Source organism: Leucopleurus acutus (genome assembly GCF_964270905.1).
Source record: "Leucopleurus acutus genome assembly, chromosome: 7".
Classification (NCBI taxonomy): Eukaryota; Metazoa; Chordata; class Mammalia; order Artiodactyla; family Delphinidae; genus Leucopleurus; species Leucopleurus acutus.
Genome location: NC_139150.1, coordinates 8112081 through 8135603, shown reverse-complemented (window position 1 = coordinate 8135603; position 23523 = coordinate 8112081). Strand labels below are relative to the sequence as shown.

The window sequence follows — 23523 nt, the reverse complement described above, 5'->3', positions numbered from 1 at the left end:
GAGAAACCCAGGACCGTACATTATGGCTTGTTTCCATTTCAGCGTGCTTTGGTGGGTTCTGGGACCAAGGGTTTTGTTCATTTAGCCAAAGTTTATGTGGTCATTCCTATGTGCGAGAAGCTGTGCAGGAGCTGCAGATGTAAGGGTGTATAAGGAGACCTGGTCCTAGTGGGATTCAGACAGGTAATGGTAATACATTGCCATAAGTGCCCTGAGAGGGGCACTATGGTGTGGTGATGTTGGAGCACGTGGTGGAGGCCCCACCCCACAAGGCCTGGGTACTGAGGGAGGCTGAGGGAGACCCGGAGGATGTGGAGAAGCTGGCCAAGAGGAGGGTGGTGGTGATGGGGCATGGGGGACAGTAAGTCACATAGAGAAATATCCAGGCTTGGCAAGAAAATGAGAAGGCTGGAGCCTGGCTGGAGCTGGGGGCCCAGGGAGTATGCACAGAGAAGTTGGAGAGGCGCCCGGGGCTTCCCTGTGCTTGTGAAGGAACTTTATCCCTATTCCAGGAGCACTGGGACACCACTGAAGGCTTTAAGTCAGGGAGAGACATGTCTTAGAAAGACCTCTGGCTGCTGTGTGGAGGCTGGATGGAGGGTTCAATTAGGAGCTATGGTGGTGGTCCAGGCTGGAGGTGGTGGCGGGGGGATGGAGAAGTAGTGGCAGGTGGCGAGAAGTAAAGTGACTTGAAGGAGTCTTCAGAGGTAGAAGTGTCAGGTTATGGTGATTGATTGGATGCAGAGGGTGAGGAGAAGGAGTTGGAGAAGATTCCCACTTTTCCGGTTTTGACGACCTATTGGAAGGCCGCAACATTCACTGAAACATGAAAGAAGGAGCAGAAGCAGGTTTGCTGGGGAACGTTTCCTTTTGCGGGCGTTGTGCTTCTGGTGCCTATGGACTGTCTAAGGGCAGATGTGCAGGAGGTCTGGGATGGAGATTAGCGTTGGGGCGTCATCAGGTGTTGGAAAGAGTCAAGAATGGGTCGGGGGCTTCCCTGGTGGCGCAGTGGTTAAGAATCCGCCTGCCAATGCAGGGGACACGGGTTCGAGCCCTGGTCCGGGAAGATCCCACATGCCGTGGAGCAGCTAAGCCCATGAGCCACAACTACTGAAGCCCACGTGCCTAGGGCCCATGCTCTGCAACAAGAGAAGCCACTGCAATGAGAAGCCCACACACCGCAACAAAGAGTAGCCCCCACTTGCCAGAATTAGAGAAAGCCTGCATGCAGCAGTGAAGACCCAATGCAGCCAAAAATTAAATAAAATTAAAAAAAAAAAAAAGAGTGAGTCAGATCACAGAGGAGAGGGTGCAGGGTGAGAAGAGGGCCTGGGTTCACCCCTGAGAGACACAGACATTTACAGCCAGGTACAGGAAGAGAAGCCAGCAGGTTTGAGAGTCAGGAGGGAAGGGAGGCTAGCAGAGCAGTGTCTACGATTTTGTGGCTCCCAGGGTCCACCCTCAAATCATCCCAAAGCAAGCCTGAGCCTTCACTCAGTGATGAGTCTCCAGTCTCTAGGCTGGGGGGCTTGGCAGTTGGAAACTTTTCAGGACTTACTCTTGCTGTGGTGTTTCCCCTGTGTCTTAAAGTCAGTCCTTGCCTGTCTGAACCTTGTTGTTCAGGATTGTTTTGAGGAGGAAAGAGGAAATGATTATAGCCACTCATAGTGCAAGGCTCTGAGGATTTCGGGTATCATGCTGTGTCAAGAGGCCATCAAATCGGTGGGGGTAGGGTTGTGGTGTGACGGATTGGGAGATTGGGACTGACAGATATACACTACTACGGACGTATCCGTAAAGTAGATAAGTAATGAGAACAGACTGTATGGCACAGGGAACTCTACTCAGTGCTCTGTGGTGACCTAAATGGGAAGGAAATCCAAGGAAGAGGGGATATCTGTATACATGTGGCTGATTCACTTTGCTGTACACCAGAAACTAACACAACATTGTGAAGCAACTATACTCCCATTAAAAAAAAAAAAAAGATGCCATCAAATCATAGAATCTTCAGTCTGGGAAGAACTGCAGGAGCATCTAGTCCAGCCTCACCCGGAGCAGGAAGTAGGTTGCGCGAGTCTGCTGGATGAACGGCACTGGCAGATCTTCCTTCTCCATGGCTGTTGGGGACAGGCAGTATTATTTTTATGTCCTGTGTCAGCGTAGATTCACAATGACAAGGATAAGCTGCTAGGAGTGTCACAATGGTAAGGGCGGGAAGGCTGCTCGTACTGTGTCTAGAGGGAGCTCAGGACTTCCCAGCTAATTCTAATCCAGTTTCAGATGATCCTCGTGAACTTTCCTTAATGGCAGTAGGAACAAAGCTGCTTCTGTTTGGCAGCTGAGGGGGAAAGGAAGAACCTTTACACTTAGATGATCTTCAGAGCCCCTACTCTGGCAGTGACGGGGTGAAGAGGGCTCGCTGACCTTCTCTCGTAGTTTTTCTTCACCCATCTTCTGAGCGTTGACGTAGCCAGGAGTTGAAGCAAAGAGGCCTTTCCCTGGTCTCTGGACACATCAATATTGTTGGTACTAGTTGCTAGGGATTTGAAGAAAATAAAACATTGGCTCTGAACAAGAGTCCCCCTCTGCTCCCTGTGAATTTCACACTATAGGCTTTTAACAATAGACTACTGTGAGGTGAACCCCTTAAAATTACTCAGTCGACAGATCTCATCATCTTTTGGATAAAACTACTTCAGGATTTTAAGATGAGGCAATCATGTGGCCACCGAGAGTTTTCTGGTTTGCTTTCCCTCACATAATCTTGGGGAAAGGGGTCACCTTGAACTTTACTGTTTTGACTGCATCATGGGGTGTCCTCTGTCTCTTTCTCCTACTTACCGTTTAAGGAATTTGAAACTCTAGTTAGAGTAATAAGCTTTTTCGAGCTTTCGCTGAGACTGAAAGATCTGGTCGGTTTCTCATAGAGAGGTAATACTCATTCTTCCTCTGCCCCCCAATCCCTTATTAAGAGAAATTTCCAACATACTGGAAAGTTGAAAGAATAGTGTAATGATTACCCACCTATCTTCTACCTAGATTTCACAATGGTTAACCTCTTGCCATCTTTGTTTTTATCTCTCTACACAAATGCTTTTTATTAAAGGTTAGGGTTACAAGTTAGACATTGCAGAAGAAAAAATTAGTGAACTTGAAGTCAAAGCAATAGAAACTATTCAAAGTGAAACATAGAAAAAAGATTGGGGGAATAAAAACAAGAGAGTATCAGCAAGATGTGAGACAACGTCAAGGAGCCTAATATATATAAAGGTGAAAAGAATGGGGGGGGGTCAGAAACAATATTTGAAAAAATATTAGCTGAACATTTTCCAAATTTGATGAAAACGATAAACTCTTAGATCGAAGACTTCCAATGAAACCCAAGCATAAGCAACGTGAAGAAATCTACACCAAGGCACATCATAACCAAAACTGCTTAAAAGCAGTGATAAAAAGCAAAATGCTTAATGAGCCAGAAAGCGAAGACACATTATGTACAGAACAGAGATAAAGATGGCAGCACATTTCTTGTCAGAAACAATGTAAGCTCAAAGGCAGCAGAGCACTGTCTTTAAAGGACTGAAAGATACAAAATATTAGCATAGAATTTTATACCCAGAGAATATATCCCTCAGCAACAAAGCAAGATAAACACTTTCAAAAAAGTTGAAAGAATTTATCACCAGCAGATCTGCACTACATGAAATGAGGCCACAGGGAAACCTGGTTCTATGCAACAGAATAATGAGCCCTGGACGTGGTAAACATGTGGTAAAAATAAAGCCACGTTCCTGCAGAGACTGGCAGTCTTCCTCTAGTGCATCCCCAGTACCCTGGACTTCCATTCACCATCCTCCTGGGATTTTTCTCACCTCTCTTGTTTTGAATTGTCCTGTCTCTTGTATTTTGTGTCTTCCTTTCTTGGTTTACTCTCTCCTGTTTTGGTGGAGCTCATCTCCCAGGAGCTTCTGAGAAAAGGGAGGTAATTTTATTGAGACCTTGCATGTCTGAAAATATCTATTTTACCCTCATATTTCATTGACGGTTTGGAGGAGGGTAGAATTCTACATTGGAAATTGTTTGCGTTTAGAATTTTGAAGACATGGCTCTACTGTCATCTTAATTTCCAGTGTTGCCTTTGAGAAGTTTTTGAAGCCATTGGGTTCCTGATCTTTTGTACATATCCCATGTCGTCCCCTCTGAAACTTTCACTCTGTCCCCAGTGTTCTGTACTTTCATGGTAATTTGCCTTGGTGTTTGTCTGTTCTTATCCATTGTGCAAGACCAGGTTCAGGAAACTTTTTCTGTAAAGGGCCCTGTGTTTAAATACTTCAGTTTTTGTGGTTCATATATGATCTCTGCCACTTCTTCTTTTTTCCCACCCCTTTAAAAGTGTAAAGGTCTGTACAGAAACAGGCGGCAGGCTTAATTTAGCCCATGGGCCACAGTTTGCTGGATATTCACTGGGCCCCTTCAGTTTAGCAACTTATGCTGTTTACTTCTGGGAAAATTTCTTGAATAATTTCACAATGATTTCTTCTCCTCAGTTTTCTCTCGGTGGAATTCCTACTATTCAGATGTTGAACCTCTTGGACTGGTCCTGATTTTCTTATCTTTTCTCTTCAGTTATTTCTCTCTTTGGCTGTTTGCTGTGTTTTCCAGGAGATTTCCTCAGCTTTATCTTCCAACCCTTCTATTTAATTTAATTTTATACATTTTTTGTTTATTTTTTCAACCAACATTTCCAAAATGATAAATCTTTCTCCTGCTCCTTTGGTGAATGAATGACCTGTCAACCCAGAAGTCTGTCCTGTTGCCTCCCTCTTTTTCACCCTTGAATTTTTTTAAATTTATTTTTTATTGAGGTAACATTGGTTTATAGCATTATATAAGTTTCATGTGTACAGCACTATGTTTCTGCCTCTGTGTACCCCACAGCGTGCTCACCACCAAAAATTGAGTTTTGGGACTTTCCTGGTGGCATAGGGGTTAAGAATCTGCCTGCCAATGCAGGGGACACGGGTTCCATCCCTGGTCCGGGAAGATCCCACGTGCCATGGAGCAACTAAGCCTGTGTGCCACAACTACTAAGCCTGTGCTCTAGAGCCTGTGAGCCACAAGTACTGAGCCCATGTGCCACAACTGTTGAAGCCTGCGCGCCTAGAGCCTGTACTCCACAACAAGGGAAGCCACCGCAATGAGAAGCCCGCGCACCGCAACGAAGAGTACCTCCCGATCGCCACACTAGAGATAGCCCTCCCGCAGCAGTGAAGACTCAATGCAGCCAAAAATTAAAAAAAAAAATTTAGAGTCTATCTGTTACCCTACAGTTGATCCTCTTTGCCCATTTTGCCCTCCTCCCTCCCACCCCTTCCCCTCTGCTAACCACTACTCTGTTCTCTGTATCTACATGTCTGTTTTTGTTTGGTTTGGTTTGTTCATTTATTTTGTTTGTTTCTTATATTCCTCCTATGAGTGAAGTCATACAGTATTTGTCTTTTTCCATCTAACTTAGTTTACTTAGCATAATAACCTCAAGGTCCATCCATGTTGTCACAAATGGCAAGATTTCATCTTTTGTTATGGTTGAATAGTATTCCATTGTATATATATACCACATCTTCCTTTTCTGTTTGTTTGGTTTTGAATTTTATTTATTTATTTTTTGGCTGCGTTGGGTCTTCATTGCTGCACGCAGGCTTTCTCTAGTTGCGGCGAGCAGCGGCTACTCTTCGTTGCGGTGTGTGGGCTTCTCATTGCGGTGGCTTCTCTTGTTGTGGAGCACAGGCTCTAGGCGTGCGGGCTTCAGTAGTTGCAGCACGCGGGCTCAGTAGTCACGGCACGCGGGCCCTAGAGTGCACAGCCGTCAGTAGTTGCAGTGCGTGGGCTCAGTAGTTGTGGCACATGGGCTCAGTAGCTGTGGCACATGGGCTCAGTAGTTGTGGCACACAGGCTTAGCTGCTCCATGGCATGTGGGATCTTCCCAGACCAGGGATTGAACCTGTGTCCCCTGCATTGGCAGGCAGATTCTTAATTTTATTTTTTTTAATTAGTTTTTATTGGAGTATAGTTGATTAATCACATCTTCTTTATACATTCATCTGTTAATAGAGTGGACACTTACGTTGTTTCCATATCTTGGCTATTGTAAATAATGCTGTTATTGAACTTGGGGGTGCATATATCTTTTTGAATTAGCATTTTTGTATCCTTTGGTTAAATACCCAGAAGTGGAATAGCTAGATCATATAATACAAACATGGACACCAGGGGGGAAAGTGGCTGGGGGGGGTGCTGGCGTGATGAATTGGGAGACTGGGATTGACATATATACACTAATATGTATAAAACGGATAACTAATAAGGACCTGCTGTATAAATAAATAAATAAAATTAAATTAAAAAAAACCAAAAGGAATTCTAGGTGAGAGGAAAGAAACAAGCAGAAGTAAGAGGTCATTAGTGGAGATTGACTTTAAAATGAATGGGGCTTGGATTAATGAGTTTTTATTGCATTGGTTTGATGCTAACATAGAATGTATATTAAGGGAAACATGAGCCATGAATGGATATGACTTATGCAAATTTTAAAAACCATCATTTCACTATTATAGAGCTTTTAAATGTCAAAAGAAAAAAAAGAAATTGGAGGAGAGGCAATTCTTATAGTGTCAAAGAACTTGAAAAAAAAGTTAAGGTTTATATTTAACTGAAAAATATAAATATATCAAAATATTCCATAGAAGAGAATTCAGTGTTACTTAGCAGTAGACTCCCAAGAATAAATACTTTTGAAATATTCAAAAAAAAAATACCCAGAAGTGGAATAGCTGGATCATATAATAGTTGTATTCTTAATATTAAATATGAATTTATAAACTAATTAAATATTAAATTAACATCTAATGTTAAAAATATTTTGAGGATTCTCCATACTGCTTTCCATAGTGCCTGCACTGATTTACACTCCCATCACATTTGTATTAGGGTTTCCTATTCTCCACATCCTTGCCAGCACTTGTTATTTCTTGCCTTACCCTCCTATTTAATTCAAACTTTCTGCTGTCATGTTCTTTAAAATTTTATAATAGCTCTCTGAAATTTTCTTTTTTATAGCTCTCTATTCTTGTTTCATGCATGTGGTATCTTATTTTATGTCTCTGTCTTTAAAAAACCAAAACAAAACTCTGTATAGTGTTTCCTCCATGCTTTTTTGTTGTTGCTTCATTTGTTTTGGTCTCTATTTTCCATATAGGAACTTTCTCAGATGTATAGCAAACCCTGACTAGCTGCTGTGACTAAAAATGAGAGACGTAGACACAGCTTGGGAGCTCCAACCTTGTGGATGGGCCTGGTCTGGGTGGGCTGTTTGTTGGGGAATCCCCAAGGTCAGTGTCTTTGGGTTTTTCTTCTTGGGCTCCATTCACCAAAGAAGTCTCTTTCTCCTTGGAGGTAAAGGTCTGGCTGCCAGAATTCTGGGGTCTGAGTGGAAGAAAAGGGCCAAGGGATGGAGGGTAGTTCTCAACAGTCCATACATATAACCATTTGTCTCTCTGTTTTCAAGGTGAGAGTCACAGTCCCGGACTGGACTCCTGTGCCCAGTCTAGGGGTCCTGTACACACTATGCTCTCTTAGGAGGAAACTTGTAGTGTTCTTCTGTGTTGGGAGAAGGACTTTCACCCAGTGATGGGAAGTGGGAGAAGGGATCTAGATGTACCTGCTTCTTAAATTCCTTTCTACCAACATGCCTTATACCTTCTCCCACTCTTTGAAGTTCCAGAGGTACCTGGCACTGCCAGCTCCTGAAACTGTTGAGGATTCTACCATGTACACTTAATGGGTTTTCAGTGTTCCCTGCTGCTGGCTTAGGATTCCACTTCAGGTGGATTCAACTTTCCCAGGCCTGCTGAGTCCGTTACCACACATCAATTGTAGAAAATAAGACTCAGCATTTAAAACTAAGACTTTAGGGCTTCCCTGGTGGTGCAGTGGTTGAGAGTCCACCTGCCGACGCAGGGGATACGGGTTCGTGCCCCGGTCCGGGAAGATCCCACATGCCGTGGAGCGGCTGGGCCCATGAGCCATGGCCGCTGAGCCTGCGCGTCTGGAGCCTGTGCTCCGCAACGGGAGAGGCCACAACAGTGAGAGGCCCGCGTACCGCAAATTAAAAGAAAAAAAAAAACAAACTAAGACTTATCTTTTGTAAGAACTGCATTCCAAGAAGACGGGGGTGCAGGGGAGTGGCCACCAGCCAAAGGCTGGGGACCACCACACCCTAGTTTGCCTAGTTTCTTATAGCAAAACAGCAGGCTTTTTGGGCCACTTTTTTCTTGCTTGCTTGCTGAAAGGAGAACGGAAACAGTCTGCTAGAGCCCTAGGGCTCATTGTCTTGGCAGCAAACAAAAGCCTGATTAGACAGAGGCAGGTTAAAAAATATTTGGGGGCTTCCCTTGTGGCGCAGTGGTTGAGAGTCCGCCTGCCGATGCAGGGGACACGGGTTCGTGCCCCTGTCCGGGAGGATCTCAAATGCCGCGGAGCGGCTGGGCCCGTGAGCCATGGCCGCTGAGCCTGCGTGTCCGGAGCCTGTGCTCCGCAACGGGAGAGGCCACAACAGTGAGAGGCCTGCGTACCGCAAAAAAAAAAAAAAAAAAGAAAAAAATATTTGGGACATCCCAAATCCAGGAATTTCATGCTGAATTAGCTCATTAGTTCACTCTGAAGCAGGAAATCAAGTGAAGCCCAAGGTCGTTGTTTCTGATCCTGGGTATCCCCTCCTAGATTCCAGTATACACCCTCAGTGGGGTGGTCTTTGGCCCAGAACTTTTCGCTGTATTATACAGTTTGGAGAGACAGATTTCACCAGTCAGCTCTCCCGTACCCATCCCCTAGCGGAAGTCTGGGCAAAGGCCACTGTCCCAACACAGAACCAACTCATATTCTGAGGGCAGTGTTCAAATAATGCCTAGGTAAATGAGGAGGGGACAATAGCCCACCTATGCATTTTGATACAAATAGACGGCCAGAGAGAATTGCCTCCGGTCTGGTGATTAAAACAGGAAAAAAAAAACTCTGCACAGGAACTTTGTGAACATTTGATATGGAAAATGGAAAAATGACAGAAGCATGGCATAAAGGCTCAGGTAAAGGATTTATTCTAGAAGAAGACAGGGACAGGGAAAACAATTTAAAGCACTCTCAAACATAAAAATGATGAACCAAGAGTTCAAATGGGACGTAATGTGAAATAACAGAACGAAGTGGAAAGCGGGCTAGCCCAGCCAAGGCAACGGAAAACAAAAAATAATGGGATTGCAGAACTAATAAGCCAATCTGAAACATAAAAAGCAAAATCTGTTCTCTAGAGTATGGAAGGCCGACTTGAGAAGATCACTCAGTCTGTATATTTGGTGAAAATTTGCACAAACTCAGCCATTTCTTCTGGATTTTCAATGTTTCTTCTCTTTGGGGCTCCACCCTCTTCCTGTGCTTGATCTGAGCCCAAATCCCAACAGGATATTTTCTTTTCCTGGCATCTTATTGTAACCAGTTCCCTGGATTTGGGAAAAGGTAACAGCCCTCCTGAAATTAGACCTTTGTGTGTGTTGGGCCGTGTGGGTGTGGGGAGTACTTCCTGCCTTCCGGAAGCTTCCCTGAGGCTTTTGTCTTATGTCAGTTGGACACCTATTGAATGGCTGCATTGATGCTTCCAGAGGGGGATTGAGCTTGTGGCCTTGTCTTGCTGTGTGAGATTACACATTTTTAAATATCTGAGACCTGAAGACATGTAGCAAGTTAAATCCTAGAGCAGAACAGATTGGGCTGGTCAGAATCTTGGACCTTGGAAGTACGGTAATTTCTACCACCAATCCCGTGGACAAGTTACTTGATCTCTCTGAGATTCAGTTTCTTTATAAAATGGACCAGATCGGGGTTTCTCAGCCTCAGCACTATTAACATCTCGGGCTGTATGAGCCTATACGTTGTAGGATGTTTAGCAGCATGCCTAGCCTCTCCCTACTAGATACCCATAGCACCCTCCAATCATGAAGATCAAAAACGCCTCCAGGGCTTCCCTGGTGGCGCAGTGGTTGAGAGTCCGCCTGCCGATGCAGGGGACACGGGTTCGTGCCCCGGTCCGGGAAGATCCCACATGCCGCGGAGCGGCTGCGCCGGTGAGCCATGGCCGCTGAGCCTGCGCGTCTGGAGCCTGTTGCTCCGCAACGGGAGAGGCCACAACAGTGAGAGGCCCGCGTACCGCAAAAAAAATAAAATAAACAATAAAAACAAAAACGCCTCCAGACATTGCTGATTGTTCCCGGCAGGGGTTGGGGGGTGGGCAAAATCACTCCCCTTTGAGAACCACTAGACTAGACCATGTTTTGTCTGCTCTGGGTTTCTGGAATTATATGAAACACTCTTTTCCCCTTTTTTCCAAAGTGTATTTTGCCTAACCCTTTAGTCCTTAGGGACACTCCCATTTAAGTCAAGAAATATGATTTGGAGCCATTCAATGCTACATGTGCCAGTTTAAGATACTGGCCACATCTTGGGTTCCTGCCAGGATCTAGATAGATACCTAGTCTCCGTTTCTGCAGTTCAAGGAGGAATTACTGCAGTCGTCATGGAGTCTATATAGGAAGAGGACAAGGTTTTTGCGGAGAAACAGGTACAAGCTGACAGCTGAAAAGGAATATTAACAGATAAGGTCGGCTGCTGTTGGTAATGCATGAGGGCAGTGTGTTTTCTTTCTCTCTCTCTCCCTTTCCCTCTCCCTCTCTTTCTCAAATGTAAAATGCTTCCCAAATAACTGCATGCTTATCACTATCTTGTACAAAAATGGCCCTCATTCTAGACTCTATTTTTTAAAAAAAAAAGTCTTATTCAACAACGCTTATGAGAAACGGTGCTTTCTGTCCTGGAAGATTAATTGCCACTTCACCTTTTTTTTTTTGTCTTTGGTCTTTTTGTTTCAAAATATTAATATAACCAAATAGTATTTACTATTATAAGCTATTGATTTGAAAAAGAGATGAATTGTTCTGGATCCCATTTTTGATTGATTTTTCTATTTGTGTATATTTGGTAACTTCACAGTTCCTTTTATCCATGTTGTAGGCAATCTTAGGAAGAGAAAATAGCTCTTTTGGAGCTGAGGGGAAGTGACTGTTGCATCTAAAGTACAACCGGAAACTCCTGTCTCTAACCTCTTTTTGTCCCCAGGTTGAGATTTTCTTTTTACTAATCAAAGTTCCAAGGTCCAGGAGGCTTTGTTTTAGAGAGCTTCTAGCTCCTTAACCTTTTGACTATAAATCTTATGAAAGAGGGAGAAAGGAAGATCGAAAATGAGGATTTCCCATGAAAGAGAAAGTGAATTGTCATTCCTGTAACACTGTCCAGCATCTTTATGGGTCTGAGGTTAAGTTTTGGTTTCTCAGATAGCAGGCATTTATCATCACATACTCCCCTCAGATGTTGGCAGCAGTCCACGTTTTGGACATTTGCATCTTATGCAATGTCTGGGTGTGCTCACCAGGGCAATGCAACCAAGCCATCGTTTACCCATCTCCACGCATTCTAACGCTTGTGACCTCCTCCCTTCTCTCCCTTTCCACCCCCCCCCCAAAAAAAGCAAACTTCATTGGAAACATTCTCAGATTAAGCAGCTGTCATGCAGCAGTTTATAGGGAGTGGTACCCTGTTTTTGCCCCGTGCCTGACAATTTGAGGTCTCTATTTTGGTCTCTCTCACTTTTGTAAAATACAGTTTAGATACAAAACTATATTAAGCTATAATTTTACATACATATTTTGTAGCGGTAAGCCAGAGTACCTGTCTTCAGATGAAGATGCTATGGAACAGTTCCATACTAAGCAAAACTGCATTTGTTATTTGAGTTACAAGTTTTCATATAAAATTCTCTGATGACTTTTTAAAAACAGCTTCCTTGAGATATAATTCACACATTATACCATTCAGTGATTTAAAGTGTACAATTCAGTGGCTTTTAGTACATTCACAGAATTGTGTATCCATCATCACAATCCATTTTTGAACACTTTCATTGCCCCAGAAAGAAACTCTATACTCCTTAGACATCACTCCCAACTCCCCCATACCCCAGCTTAGGCAACTACTAATCCCCCCCTTTTTAAAAAATATTTATTTATTTATGTTTAGTTGCACCAGGTCTTAGTTGCGGCAGGTGGGCTCCTTAGTTGTGGCTTGCCAGCTCCTTAGTTGTGGCATGTGAACTTTTTTTTTTTAATATTTATTTATTTATTTGGTTGTACTGGGTCTAAGTTGTAGCAGGTGGGCTCCTTGGGGCCAGGGATCGAACCCGGGCCCCCTGCATTGGGAGCACAGAGTCTTATCCACTGCACCATCAGGGAAGTCCCCTAATCTAATCTACTTTCTTTTTATTTATTTACTTATTGGCTGCATTGAGTCTTCGCTGCTGCGCGTGGGCTTTCCCTAGTTGCGGCAAGCGGGGGCTACTCTTCGTTGCAGTGCACGGGCTTCTCATTGCAGTGGCTTCTCTGGGCTCTAGGCACGTGGGCTTCAGTAGTTGTGGTGCATGGGCTCAGTAGTTGCGGCTCACGGGCTCTAGAGCGCAGGCTCAGGAGTTGTGGTGCACGGGCTTAGTTGCTCTACAGCACGTGGAATCTTCCCAGACCAGGGATCGAACCCATGTCCCATGCCTTGGGAGTGGAGTTTTATCCACTGCACCACCAGGGAAGTCCCCTAACCTACTTTCTACCTCTATAGATTTGCATATTCTGGACATTTCATGTAATTGGAATCACACAATCTGTGGTCCTTGGTGACTGGCTTCTTTGACAGCATTTTAAGGATTCATCCATGTTGTTACATGTCTCAGTACTTCGTTCCTTTTTATGGCTAATATTGCATTGTCTGAATATTCCACATTTATTTATTCATCAGGTTGATCGACATTTGGGTTGTTTCTACTTTTTGGCTATTATGAATAATGCTGCTATAAACATTCGTGTATAAGTTTTCATGTAGACCTGTGTTGTCATTTCTCTTGGGCTTATACCTAGCAGTGGAATTGCTGAACCATATGCTGAACCATATAGCTCTTCATTTAGCTGTTTGACTTCTATGCTTCAGGAGTAATGTCTGCTTTCCCAAACAGGACTGCAAGTTCTTAGAGATCAAGAAATTGATTTATATATATTTTTTAATGTCCTCCATAGACTTCATGTGGTTATGGGCATTTTATTGTGCAATTGCTAGACACTTCACTTCTCTGGGCCTCAGTTTTCTCCTTTGTAAGATGGGACTGATTATAATATTAATCTCTGAGGGTTGCTGTGAGCTTTAAATGAGAGGATACATGGAAAATGTATAGGACAATGTATTCCATATAGTAAGTCTTGAATAAATGTGGGTACTTTTTCCTTATTGGGACTAAATTATTGATTGAGTTTTTTCTTTAATAAGAGCTTTTAAAAGTATTTAGGCTAAGGCTGTTGGTATCTCAGACACTGGTTAAAAATTAGTACATAGAGAAATGCTAGGATAGCAGAAACTTTGGATATGAACATGTGTATCTGTACCTTCACATAATAGCACACTCTTTGCTGAATTTGAATAAGCAGAGTTAAGGGGAAAATATTTCTAGATCCTTCTGGCTTGCGAACTTGGACTGGCCGGAATAGCCATAGTTTACCTGTTATGTTCCTCAAGAATAGAGAGAGCTCTCTCCCTAGCAATCCCTGTCAAAGAGTCTCTGAGACTTTTGAACTGGGGGTTCTGATGGGTGGGTGTCAGGAGAGTGGTGGCCCCAGGAGGGGGGTGTGGGAGGTTGAGGAGAGCTCCTGGGTGGGGTCACCTCTCTCAGCCTTGAACAGAACTGCCCGTTTCCCTCCCAGCAAGCACTGCTTAGCTGTGCCACTCAGGGGGTTCATTCATCCTGCGGGCATTTGCTGAATCATTATTTTATGCCAGATGCCAGAGACGGGGCAGGAGGGTGGGTGCAGGGAGGCGGGGGGCGTCGTCATGTTTGAAGGTGAATGAATGAGGCTTAGTGTTCAAGGAACTGAATACAGTGGGTGACTTGTGGAGTCCTCAGCCAGTTGTTGATACCTTAAAGACCAGCCTGGGCCACTCTCTCCTCTTCTGAGCTTGCTGAGTCTCTCTGTTCCTAGGCTGTCCCATCCTTGATCCTGACTTGGGGACTTCGCACCTGCTCTTCCCATGCCTGGAGAACTCTCCCCCCAGATCTTCACTGGGTTGGTTCCTCCTCACCTCCTCAGAGGACCTTCTCCCATACCCCCGCCACATTCTAGTTCATTAACCTTTAAAATTTCCTCTGAGCACTTATCACGCTCCAGAATGATCTTATTTGTCTCCTGTGTGTATTGGCTGTCTCTCCCCTCCACATCAGGTATAGGCACCTTAGGGCAGGAATCTTGTTTAGCTTGTTCATTGTGGTCTTTCCAGTGCCTGAAATGATGTCTGGCACATAGCAGGTGTTCAATAAGTCATCATTGTTGAATGGAGAGAAACAAACGGGAGAACAGGAGACACATCACAAGCTCCATGGAGGAGCAATAAGAAACCAATTAGAGGGCTTCCCTGGTGGCGCAGTGGTTGGGAGTCCGCCTGCCGATGCGGGGGACACGGGTTCGTGCCCCGGTCTGGGAGGATCCCACATGCCGCGGAGCGGCTGGGCCCGTGAGCCACGGCCGCTGGGCCTGCGCGTCCGGAGCCTGTGCTCCGCAACGGGAGAGGCCACAACAGTGAGAGGCCCGCGTACCACAAAAATACAAAAAAAAAAAAAAAGAAACCAATTAGAAATCACTGGGTTCTCCCTTATTAGGAAGGTCAGATACCTTTAAAATAGATGCCTATGGTGCTGGTGGTAGCCAACAGTGCTAAGTATTCTAAGACTGAACTAAGTGCTTTACACACATTAAATAATTTAAATAATTCAATCCTCACAGTAACTCTATGAGGCATGTGTGGCCATCCGCATTTTATAGATGGGGAAGCTGTGACACAGATTTAATAACTTGTCCAAAGTCACAGCTAGTAAGTGGAGGAGCAGGGATTTGAACCTTAACCATCTGGCTCCAAAACCCATCAGAGTTATTTTGCTTTACTTTGTCAAGGTGATCACTGCAATATAACAAAGAAAAGCACACCCAGGTTCAAGTGCAGAGTCCAGTCTGTGCTGGTGTCTGAGAGACAGTATGTGTAGTGCGAAGAGGGTTTGGATGGGGATCCAGAGACCTATTTCTGCTCACTCTGGAGTGACCAGTTGGTGGCCTTGCCCACTCCAGATGGCTGTGTTTTCCAGGAGCATCTCAATCCGAAAATGGGGGACCTAGACTCTGGCCTTTGATGGTCTCTAAAGTTCTTTCCAATATAAGTGTTCTTAAGCACCAAAGAAGTAGAATCATTGAAAGTTATTTTACTTCCACAGGCGTCTGCCAAGGAGCCATGGGTTTATGTGTTTACAGTCTCACGCTTGCCTGTATGTGCATGGAAAAGGATCTGGAAGGCTGCCCCCTAAACCCTGAGGGGTTGTTTCCCCTCAAGAGTGGGGGTAAGGAGGGAAATTTCACTTTGTAACTATACAGCTCTCTATTGTTATTTATTTATTTTTTTTTTTGCGGTACGCGGGCCTCTCACTGCTGTGGCCTCTCCCGTTGCGGAGCACAGGCTCCGGACGCACAGGCTCAGCGGCCATGGCTCACGGGCCCAGCCGCTCCGCGGCATGTGGGATCTTCCCGGACCGGGGCACGAACCCGTGTCCCCTGCATCGGCAGGCGGACTCTCAACCACTTCACCACCAGGGAAGCCCTCTATTGTTAATTTTTCAACAAGAATGTGCTACTTCTATATTATTAAAAACATCATAGGCAAAAACTTAAAGTGGTTTGTAATTAGTTGCCAGTAGTTTCTGTGTACATGGGTCTTTCTAAGGGAAGGATCTTGAGAGTACTGGGAAGACTTGTTTTCAAATATTTGAACCATTTCCTCCTGTTTTGTGTAACCTTTACTTATTCCACCTAGGTAGATGCATTTGTTTATTAGCAAGGAGGATCTTCAGCACAGAGCAAGACATTCAAAGAGGCTTGGTTGCCGTCCTCAGATATCTGAATTGCCGTCAGGGAAAGAGGAACAGGCTTGCTGTTGCTTCAGAGCAGAATTACCAGCAGCGTGTAGAGTAGAATCGCCAGGGCATGGAGTCCCAGCCCGGTATGCACTGGGAAACAGTGGAGCTGCCTTCCTAGAGTCTGATTACTGTTGCCATGTGAAAGTCCTCTTGGTTTGTATGTGTTTATTTTGTATCTGCCACCTTACTAAAGGTTTTAATGTTTCTAATAGTTTTTCAGTTGATTCCCATGATTTCTGCAGGCAGATAACTCTGCATCCTTCTTACCAATATTATACCTCGTTTTCTTTTCTGGTCTAAGTGAATTCTCAGAACGATGTTAAGTAATAGCAACTTAAAAATACAGTCCTGTGTCTGTGTTGCGACATGAAATATCTTACTTTCTGGGGGCTCTGACTTGTGCTTCAGCATTAATGCATCTCTTCTTAGATAAACAGAGGTCACTCTGTCTCCTCAGAAGTGGTATAAGGGTTCTTCTGTTCAATTTTATATTTACATTTAAGATTTATATACATTGGCGCATTGGTGCCGTTATTCCAGAGTATTCACATGTTTATTGTGGGTCAGAGAAGTTTAGAAGTTTTGGGTTAAATACCCGTAGAGTTTGATATCTAAATATTTTTGTGATTATTTTAAAACTATTTTAAATACGTATTTCTTTTTAATAGGATTTTTACATTATATTAAAAATCTTGATTGGTGGAAGTTATGTGTTGTAATTTTCTTATTTCCTTGTCAGTATGAATAACATTTTTTTTTTTTTTTTTTGCGGTACGCGGGCCTCTCACTGTCGTGGCCTCTCCCGTTGCGGAGCACAGGCTCTGGACGCGCAGGCTCAGCAGCCATGGCTCACGGGCCCAGCCGCTCCGCGGCATGCAGGATCCTCCTGGACCGGGGCACGAACCCGTGTCCCCTACATCGGCAGGCGGACTCTCAACCACTGCGCCACCAGGGAAGCCCCTGAATAACGTATTTTTATAGTGACATCACAGTGGGTGCCTTTTATTTAGTGCCTCATATGTGTCAGACACCTTACCAGGCATATTGTCTCGTTAACCTTCACAATTGGTCACTAAAGTATTATAATTTTTATTTTGCAGTTGAGAAAACTGAAGCCTAAAACGTTTTACACTTGCTCAAGGTCCACAGCTAACAAATACCTGAACCTGGATTTTCCCTGGTCTATCTAACTTTAGTGCTTCCCTTGGCATTTTTTCTTAATCTTGAGGGTGGGAGTGACCTTTGCCTGAGTAACTAGCCTTATACCCTCACACAAATGGGGTTTATTTAAGAGGGTGCCTTTCAGAAGAACTGCCACCATTGAGCTGGAATAACTAGAAATTCCCTGTACTGTGAAAGGGAATTTCAGTCATAGAGGAGGGCAGCTGTGGCCTGAGTTTACACTCCCTTAAATCCCTCAGCAGAGCAGAAGCACTTCTCATGCTGGTATCTGGGCAGTAGACTCCTGGTGCGTGTGTCAGGGCAGCATGGAGCTCTGGGACTACAGAGCACAGGATATTGGAATCCCCTGTGGTTTTGAGGACTTTGGTGATGCTCCCACTTCTCCCAAGCTTCCAGCCCATCTAGTATTAGTCATGCTATTTCAGATGTTTTGGTGTGCCATGGGCTTAGGTTCCCTGACATGTGTCACTGCCGAGGGCAGTCACGGGTGCCAGGGCGGTAAGAGTAGGGCTCCCCCGGGGGAGCAGGGGGTGGGGGAGAGGCTGCAGCTATCCCTAGAGCCTGCGCTTTGGGACTTCAGTTGGTATACCGGGTGCATCTGAAGGTGTCCCAGATAATCTAGACCACCTGCTGTGTTTCTCAGGACTTGGGAGGGATTCGTTGAGTTTGGGAGTTACCCAGGATGTGGTTGAGAAGGAATCTGCTTTCTTGCCTTTTGGCCATGAGGGAAGCACAGTCCACCAGGGCTATGGTCCTCACGATGATGGAGAAGCTGAAGCTGCCCCATATACACAGGCTAGGTGGTGGTGAAGCGGACATTTTGGCTGTAGATACACATGGTTTGGAATGCAGAAATAAGAGCCTCTGGCTACACCAGCCTCAGAAGGCTTTATTGTTTCTCTCCACACAAAGAGGACGTACAAGGGAGTTGAAATGTGATTGTCAGGGCTTATTTGTGAGGAAGTAGCCCAACCTACTTGATTCTTAATGCTAAAATGGGCTCTAATCCTTGTTTCCTTTTCGGTATTGGATTAGAAAAATGTAGGGCAGGATTAGGATTGGCTGACAACAATGCCCACAACAAATACAGGCCCTGAGAATTTTGGAACAGGAATCACTAGGCAGGAAGGCTTGAACCTGCACCAGTCTTTAGGACTTGTGATCCTTGTTTTGATTTTCTGATTATATCTCTGTCTTCCCCTATCAAAAGGTGACTTGAATTTAAAGTCAGTGAATTTAAATTAATTGTGTGTAATGGCAAAAAAAAGAAAAAAAAGGAACATGTTCATCCTCGGTAATACAAAAAAGACAGTGAAATATACCATTTTAATCCACTGTCATATTAGCAAACAAACCTCAAGGTATTATTTTATCAGTTAGTATGTTATTTTGGAGAGCCACTCAGAATACTGATGGGGGTGTAAATTGTGTTTTTGGAAAATAATTCAGCAGAATTTATCAAGAGCCCAGCATATTTATACTCTTTACCTATTCATTCCATACCCAGAAAGCTCTCCTAACAGAATAATTTGCGCAAAGAAAAGCCCTGGGCACAAAGATGTTCACTGACACATTACTTGCAGAGCATTTTTCCTATTATAATACCTAATACATGGTCAGTGTAAAAAGCTTGGGAGGACATAGGAAGGCACAAATTGGCACTTAAAAGATTGATCATAATCTTACCACAGAAAAATAGCATTTTCATTAAAATTTTCTACTTTTTCCTATGCATATATCCTTTTTTTTTTTTTTTTTGCGGTACGCGGGCCTCTCACTGCTGTGGCCTCTCCCGTTGCAGAGCACAGGCTCTGGATGCGCAGGCTCAGCGGCCATGGCTCACGGGCCCAGCCGCTCCACGGCATGTAGGATCTTCCCGGACCGGGGCACGAACCCGTGTCCCCTGCATCGGCAGGCGGACTCTCAACCACTGCGCCACCAGGGAAGCCCCCCTTTTTTTTGTTTTTAGATTTAATTAATTAAGTTATTTTTGGCTGCGTTGGGTCTTCATTGCTGCGCGAGGGCTTTTCTCTAGTTGCGGCAAGCGGGGGCTACTCTTCGTTGCAGTGCATGGGCTTCTCATTGCGGTGGCTTGTTGCAGAGCAGAGGCCCTAGGCGCATGGGCTTCAGTAGTTGTGGCACGCGAGCTCAGTAGTTGTGGCTCACAGGCTCCAGAGCACAGGTTCAGTAGTTGTGGCGCACGGGCTTAGTTGCTCCGCGGCATGTGAGATCTTCCCGGACCAGGGCTCGAACCCATGTCCCCTGCATTGGCGGGCAGATTCTTAACCACTGCGCCACCAGGGAAGCCCTATTCTTTAAAAAATAGTTGTAATATACCTTTTTCCCAGAGCCATGTATTTTGAATATTTTCTCCCTGTTTTATTCACCTGGGGAAACTGTAACCCTAGTTGAAACCAACTTTTCTTTCCTTTCTGGCGTACACCTGGACAATCAAACATTACTGGGGAAGAAAAAAGAAAATCACACAACTCAGCTGCCTGGTTTTACTTTAAATTTATGATCATGGACCTCAAATTAGCCCTTAAAACTGTCGAGAAATGCTAAAACATCTCTGTAGGAAATCCCCTTTTGGGACTTCCCTGGTGATCCCTCGGTTAAGACACTGTGCTTCCACTGCAGGGAAGCAGGTTTGATCCCTGTACATCAGGGAACTGAAAGGATATCCACTTTCCCAATCTTTGGAAAGACGTGTGATAGTCTTTCTTCAAACCTTCCATATACAGCACCACCGTCCCTACTCTGAGCCAGTGACCTCGTTTCTAATGAGGAAGCCCCTCCCCTCTGCCACCACTCTTTCAGCCCACCATTGGTCCCCTGCCTCTCCCCACTGGGTGGACCTGGTGCCCTGCCTCCTATCCCAGGTCAGGGTCTCTTCCTGTGTCTCAGACCCCAGCCCCTTCCTCCTCCTCAGGGACCTCAGTCTTTGAATGATCTGTCCTGTCTCCTGCATCATCAATCTCCCCCTCTCTTTTGGTTTATCGCCAATACCATTTTTTTTAAATGCTGTAATTGGGAATCCCCCAGTGGTCCAGTGGTTAGGACTCTGTGCTCTCACTGCCAGGGCCCTGGGTTGTATCCCTGGTTGGGGAACAAAGATCCCACAAGCCGCACAGTGTGGCCAAAAAAAAAAAAAAAAGTCTAATTTCTCACATCTTAAAAGAAACAAAGGACTTCCCTGGTGGCACAGTGGTTAAGAATCTGCTAATGCAAGGGACACGGGTTCGAGCCCTGGCCTGGGAAGATCCCACATGCCTTGTAGCAACTAAGCCCGTGCACCACAACTACTGAGCCTGCGCTCTGGAGCCCACGAGCCACAACTACTGAGCCCACGAGCCACAACTACTGAAACCTGCGCGCCTAGAGCCTGCGCTCTGCAACAAGAGAAGCCACCGCAATGAGAAGCCCACACACCGCAACGAAGAGTAGCCCCCACTCGCCACAACTAGAGAAAGCCTGCACGCAGCAACGAAGACCCAACACAGCCAAAAATAAATAAATAAAAAATAATTTAAAAAAAAGAATTAGTATTAAGTAAAAATAACTGAAGGAAAGCTTTCATTTCAAAAAAAAAGAAAAACCCTTCCTTGATTTCACATTCTCTGTCTACCCTGCCTAGCTTTCATACTTTTCTCTGCTACCTTATAGGAAAACCTCTTGAAAAAGTTGTCTAGATAGTCTGTCTTCCTCATCACCCATTTTAGACTGGCTTCATCCTTATTGTTTCACAAGAATGCTTGTCAATAAAGACCATGTTTCCAAACCATCTTACTGGTCCTACAAGCATTTGGGGTTTTCTCCAAACTTACCTCTATGTGGTAATAATGCCCAGATTTTAAACTGTAGCTAAAAGTCAGTCTTTCAAGCTCCAGCTACCCTCCCTGTATCTCCCCTCAGATGTCTCTTAGCCATCTCAATCTTTAATCAAAAAAGGATGTTCCGTATTCTCCTACAGATCAGTTCTTTCCTCCCTCTAAATCTTTTGTGTCTCTACATCCATTTCTTTGTTTAAGCCAAAAAGCTAGGAGTTACCTGTTTCCTTTCTTTACTTTCCCCCCACACCCAATTCAGCTGCTAGCCCTGTTGGCTATACGTCCAAATAGATATCAAATTCACCCTCTTCTCGCCACGTCCACTGCCACCAGCCATGGATGGACCCTTGAGAAGCGTCCTGACTGTACTCCTGCTTCAGTTCTTGCCCCCCTCCAATCTCATCTCTACTGCACATCAGATGACGTCCCTACCCTCGGTGGCTTTCTGGTGCCCTTCAGATAAAATCATACTCCCGTCAAGGTCCCCTGTGATCTGGCCTCCAGCCTCAGCTTCTACCACCTTCAGTTCCAAGAAGCTGTCAAGCTCTTTTTCCTTTTTCCACCTCGAGCCTTTGTGCCTCCCTTTTTTTTTTTGCCCACCACATGTGGGATCTTAGTTCCCCAACCAGGGATCGAACCTGCGCCCCCTGCAGTGGAAGCCTGGAGTCCTAACCACTGGACTGCTAGGGAAGTCCCTTTTTTTTTTCCCTGTTTTTTTGTTTGTTTTTTGGGGTTTTTTTCGTCTTTTTTTTCCTGATCCCCTCTTAAAGGTAGCTCTCCACACTGGGTTTTTTCCTTTCTACAACGGCCCTTATTTATTTACCTTAGAGCATTTGTGAGAAGCCATGATTGCCCTTTTGTTTTGTCTGCTTCCGTCACTAGAGTGTAAGCTCCGAAGGAGCAGTGCCCTGTCTGCTGTTGTTCATCCCTGGTGCTGGGTCCAGCGACTGGCAAACAGTGGTATTGAGTGAATGAGTGGGTATTTTCCACATCATTATTTCTAATGGGTATGTAGTATCCGTTGCACAAATGTAACCTAATTGACTTAACCACTGCCTTATTATTTGATATATTTGTTCCCAGTTTTTCACCACACTGAAACATGGGAAATAATCTAAATGGCTATTGGGAAAATTGTTGACTAAACCAGGGACTATTATGCAGGCATTTAAGATCCTAGGAAGCATTTTTATTAACATGGAGAAATGAGTTTTCTTACTGAAAAAAAGCATAATACGAAATTATATACACCACGTGATCTTAGCTATGTAGAAGTTCATGGGAAAAGCGAGTAGGAAATAAACTAAAATGTTAATTATGCATTTGGGGTTGGCAGGATTACAAGTGATTTTTCTTTTTGATTTTTTTCAAGTATACAAGTAATACATGGTATTTTCTTCTTTGTACTTTTCTGTGTTTTCCAAGTTTACTGCAATGAGTGTGTATTTTTTTATAATCAGGTAAGAAGCTCTTAAAAATTTTAGAACACTTTGATGACACATCAGATTATTGCAGATAGTCAAAAGTAGAGTCAGGAGCCATCGTGCTCTGGAGGGTGACCTAAAATGCTTGAAGCACACTCGCTAATGACAGCTCTCAGCCTTGAGTCCTTCCAGGCCTGTGGCTGATCTGGGTTTAGAAAGAGTAGCAGAGCGCTGTTTCCTGTGAATCCTCCATGACCGGGTAGACTTGTGTGTGGTGTGACATTATAGAAACTGTGGCTTGCAAAAGTGTTGGTTTTGGGTGAGAGCATCCCACAGATGTGCTCAGGGTTGGAAAGATATCACAACTGCTCTTCACGTCTGTTTTTGGAGCTTGACGGGGGCTCATGTGCCCTGGGGTATCGTCATAGCATTTTATGCACTTATCTTAAGTCAGTGGTTCTCAAACCCCAGACCCTTTTGGGAATTCGAGGTCAAAACTATCTTCATAATAAGACTAAGATGTTATCTACCTTCTCACTCTTATTCTCTCACAAACGTACACTGGAGTTTTCCAGATGCTATATGATTCACAGCAGGTTATTTAAGAAGCAGAACCCAGCTGTCTTCTACGAAGCCAGACATTAAGGAGAGTTGCAAAGATGTAAAACAATGCCAGTAGTCTCACTAAAATTGTTTTATTATGGAAAATATAAATAGCATTTTGGGAATTCCCTGGTGGTCCAGTGGTTAGGACTCAGCACTTTGACCGCCATGGCCCAGGTTCAATACCTGGTCAGGGAGCTGAGATCCCAAAAGTTGCACAACGCAGCCAAAAAAACAAAAATATAAATAGCATTTTAATGAAGTGCAACTATGTTATCATAGGATGGGTTTATTATTATTGTAATTGAATTAACACATATTTTAAAAATTTCTC

General features: G+C 44.4%; 1 protein-coding gene across 1 annotated transcript in view; it reads left to right on the top strand.

Annotated features, from left to right (window-relative positions):
• Positions 1-236: 236 nt before the first annotated feature.
• STXBP1 (syntaxin binding protein 1) overlaps positions 237-23523 on the top strand; it is a gene marked incomplete at both ends in the record, with an annotated part of 57851 nt that continues 34564 nt past the window's right edge. The window contains one exon of the mRNA XM_082843730.1: positions 237-361. Within this exon, the coding sequence (XP_082699856.1) occupies positions 237-361 (125 nt within the window). The remainder of the gene's footprint in view (positions 362-23523) is intronic.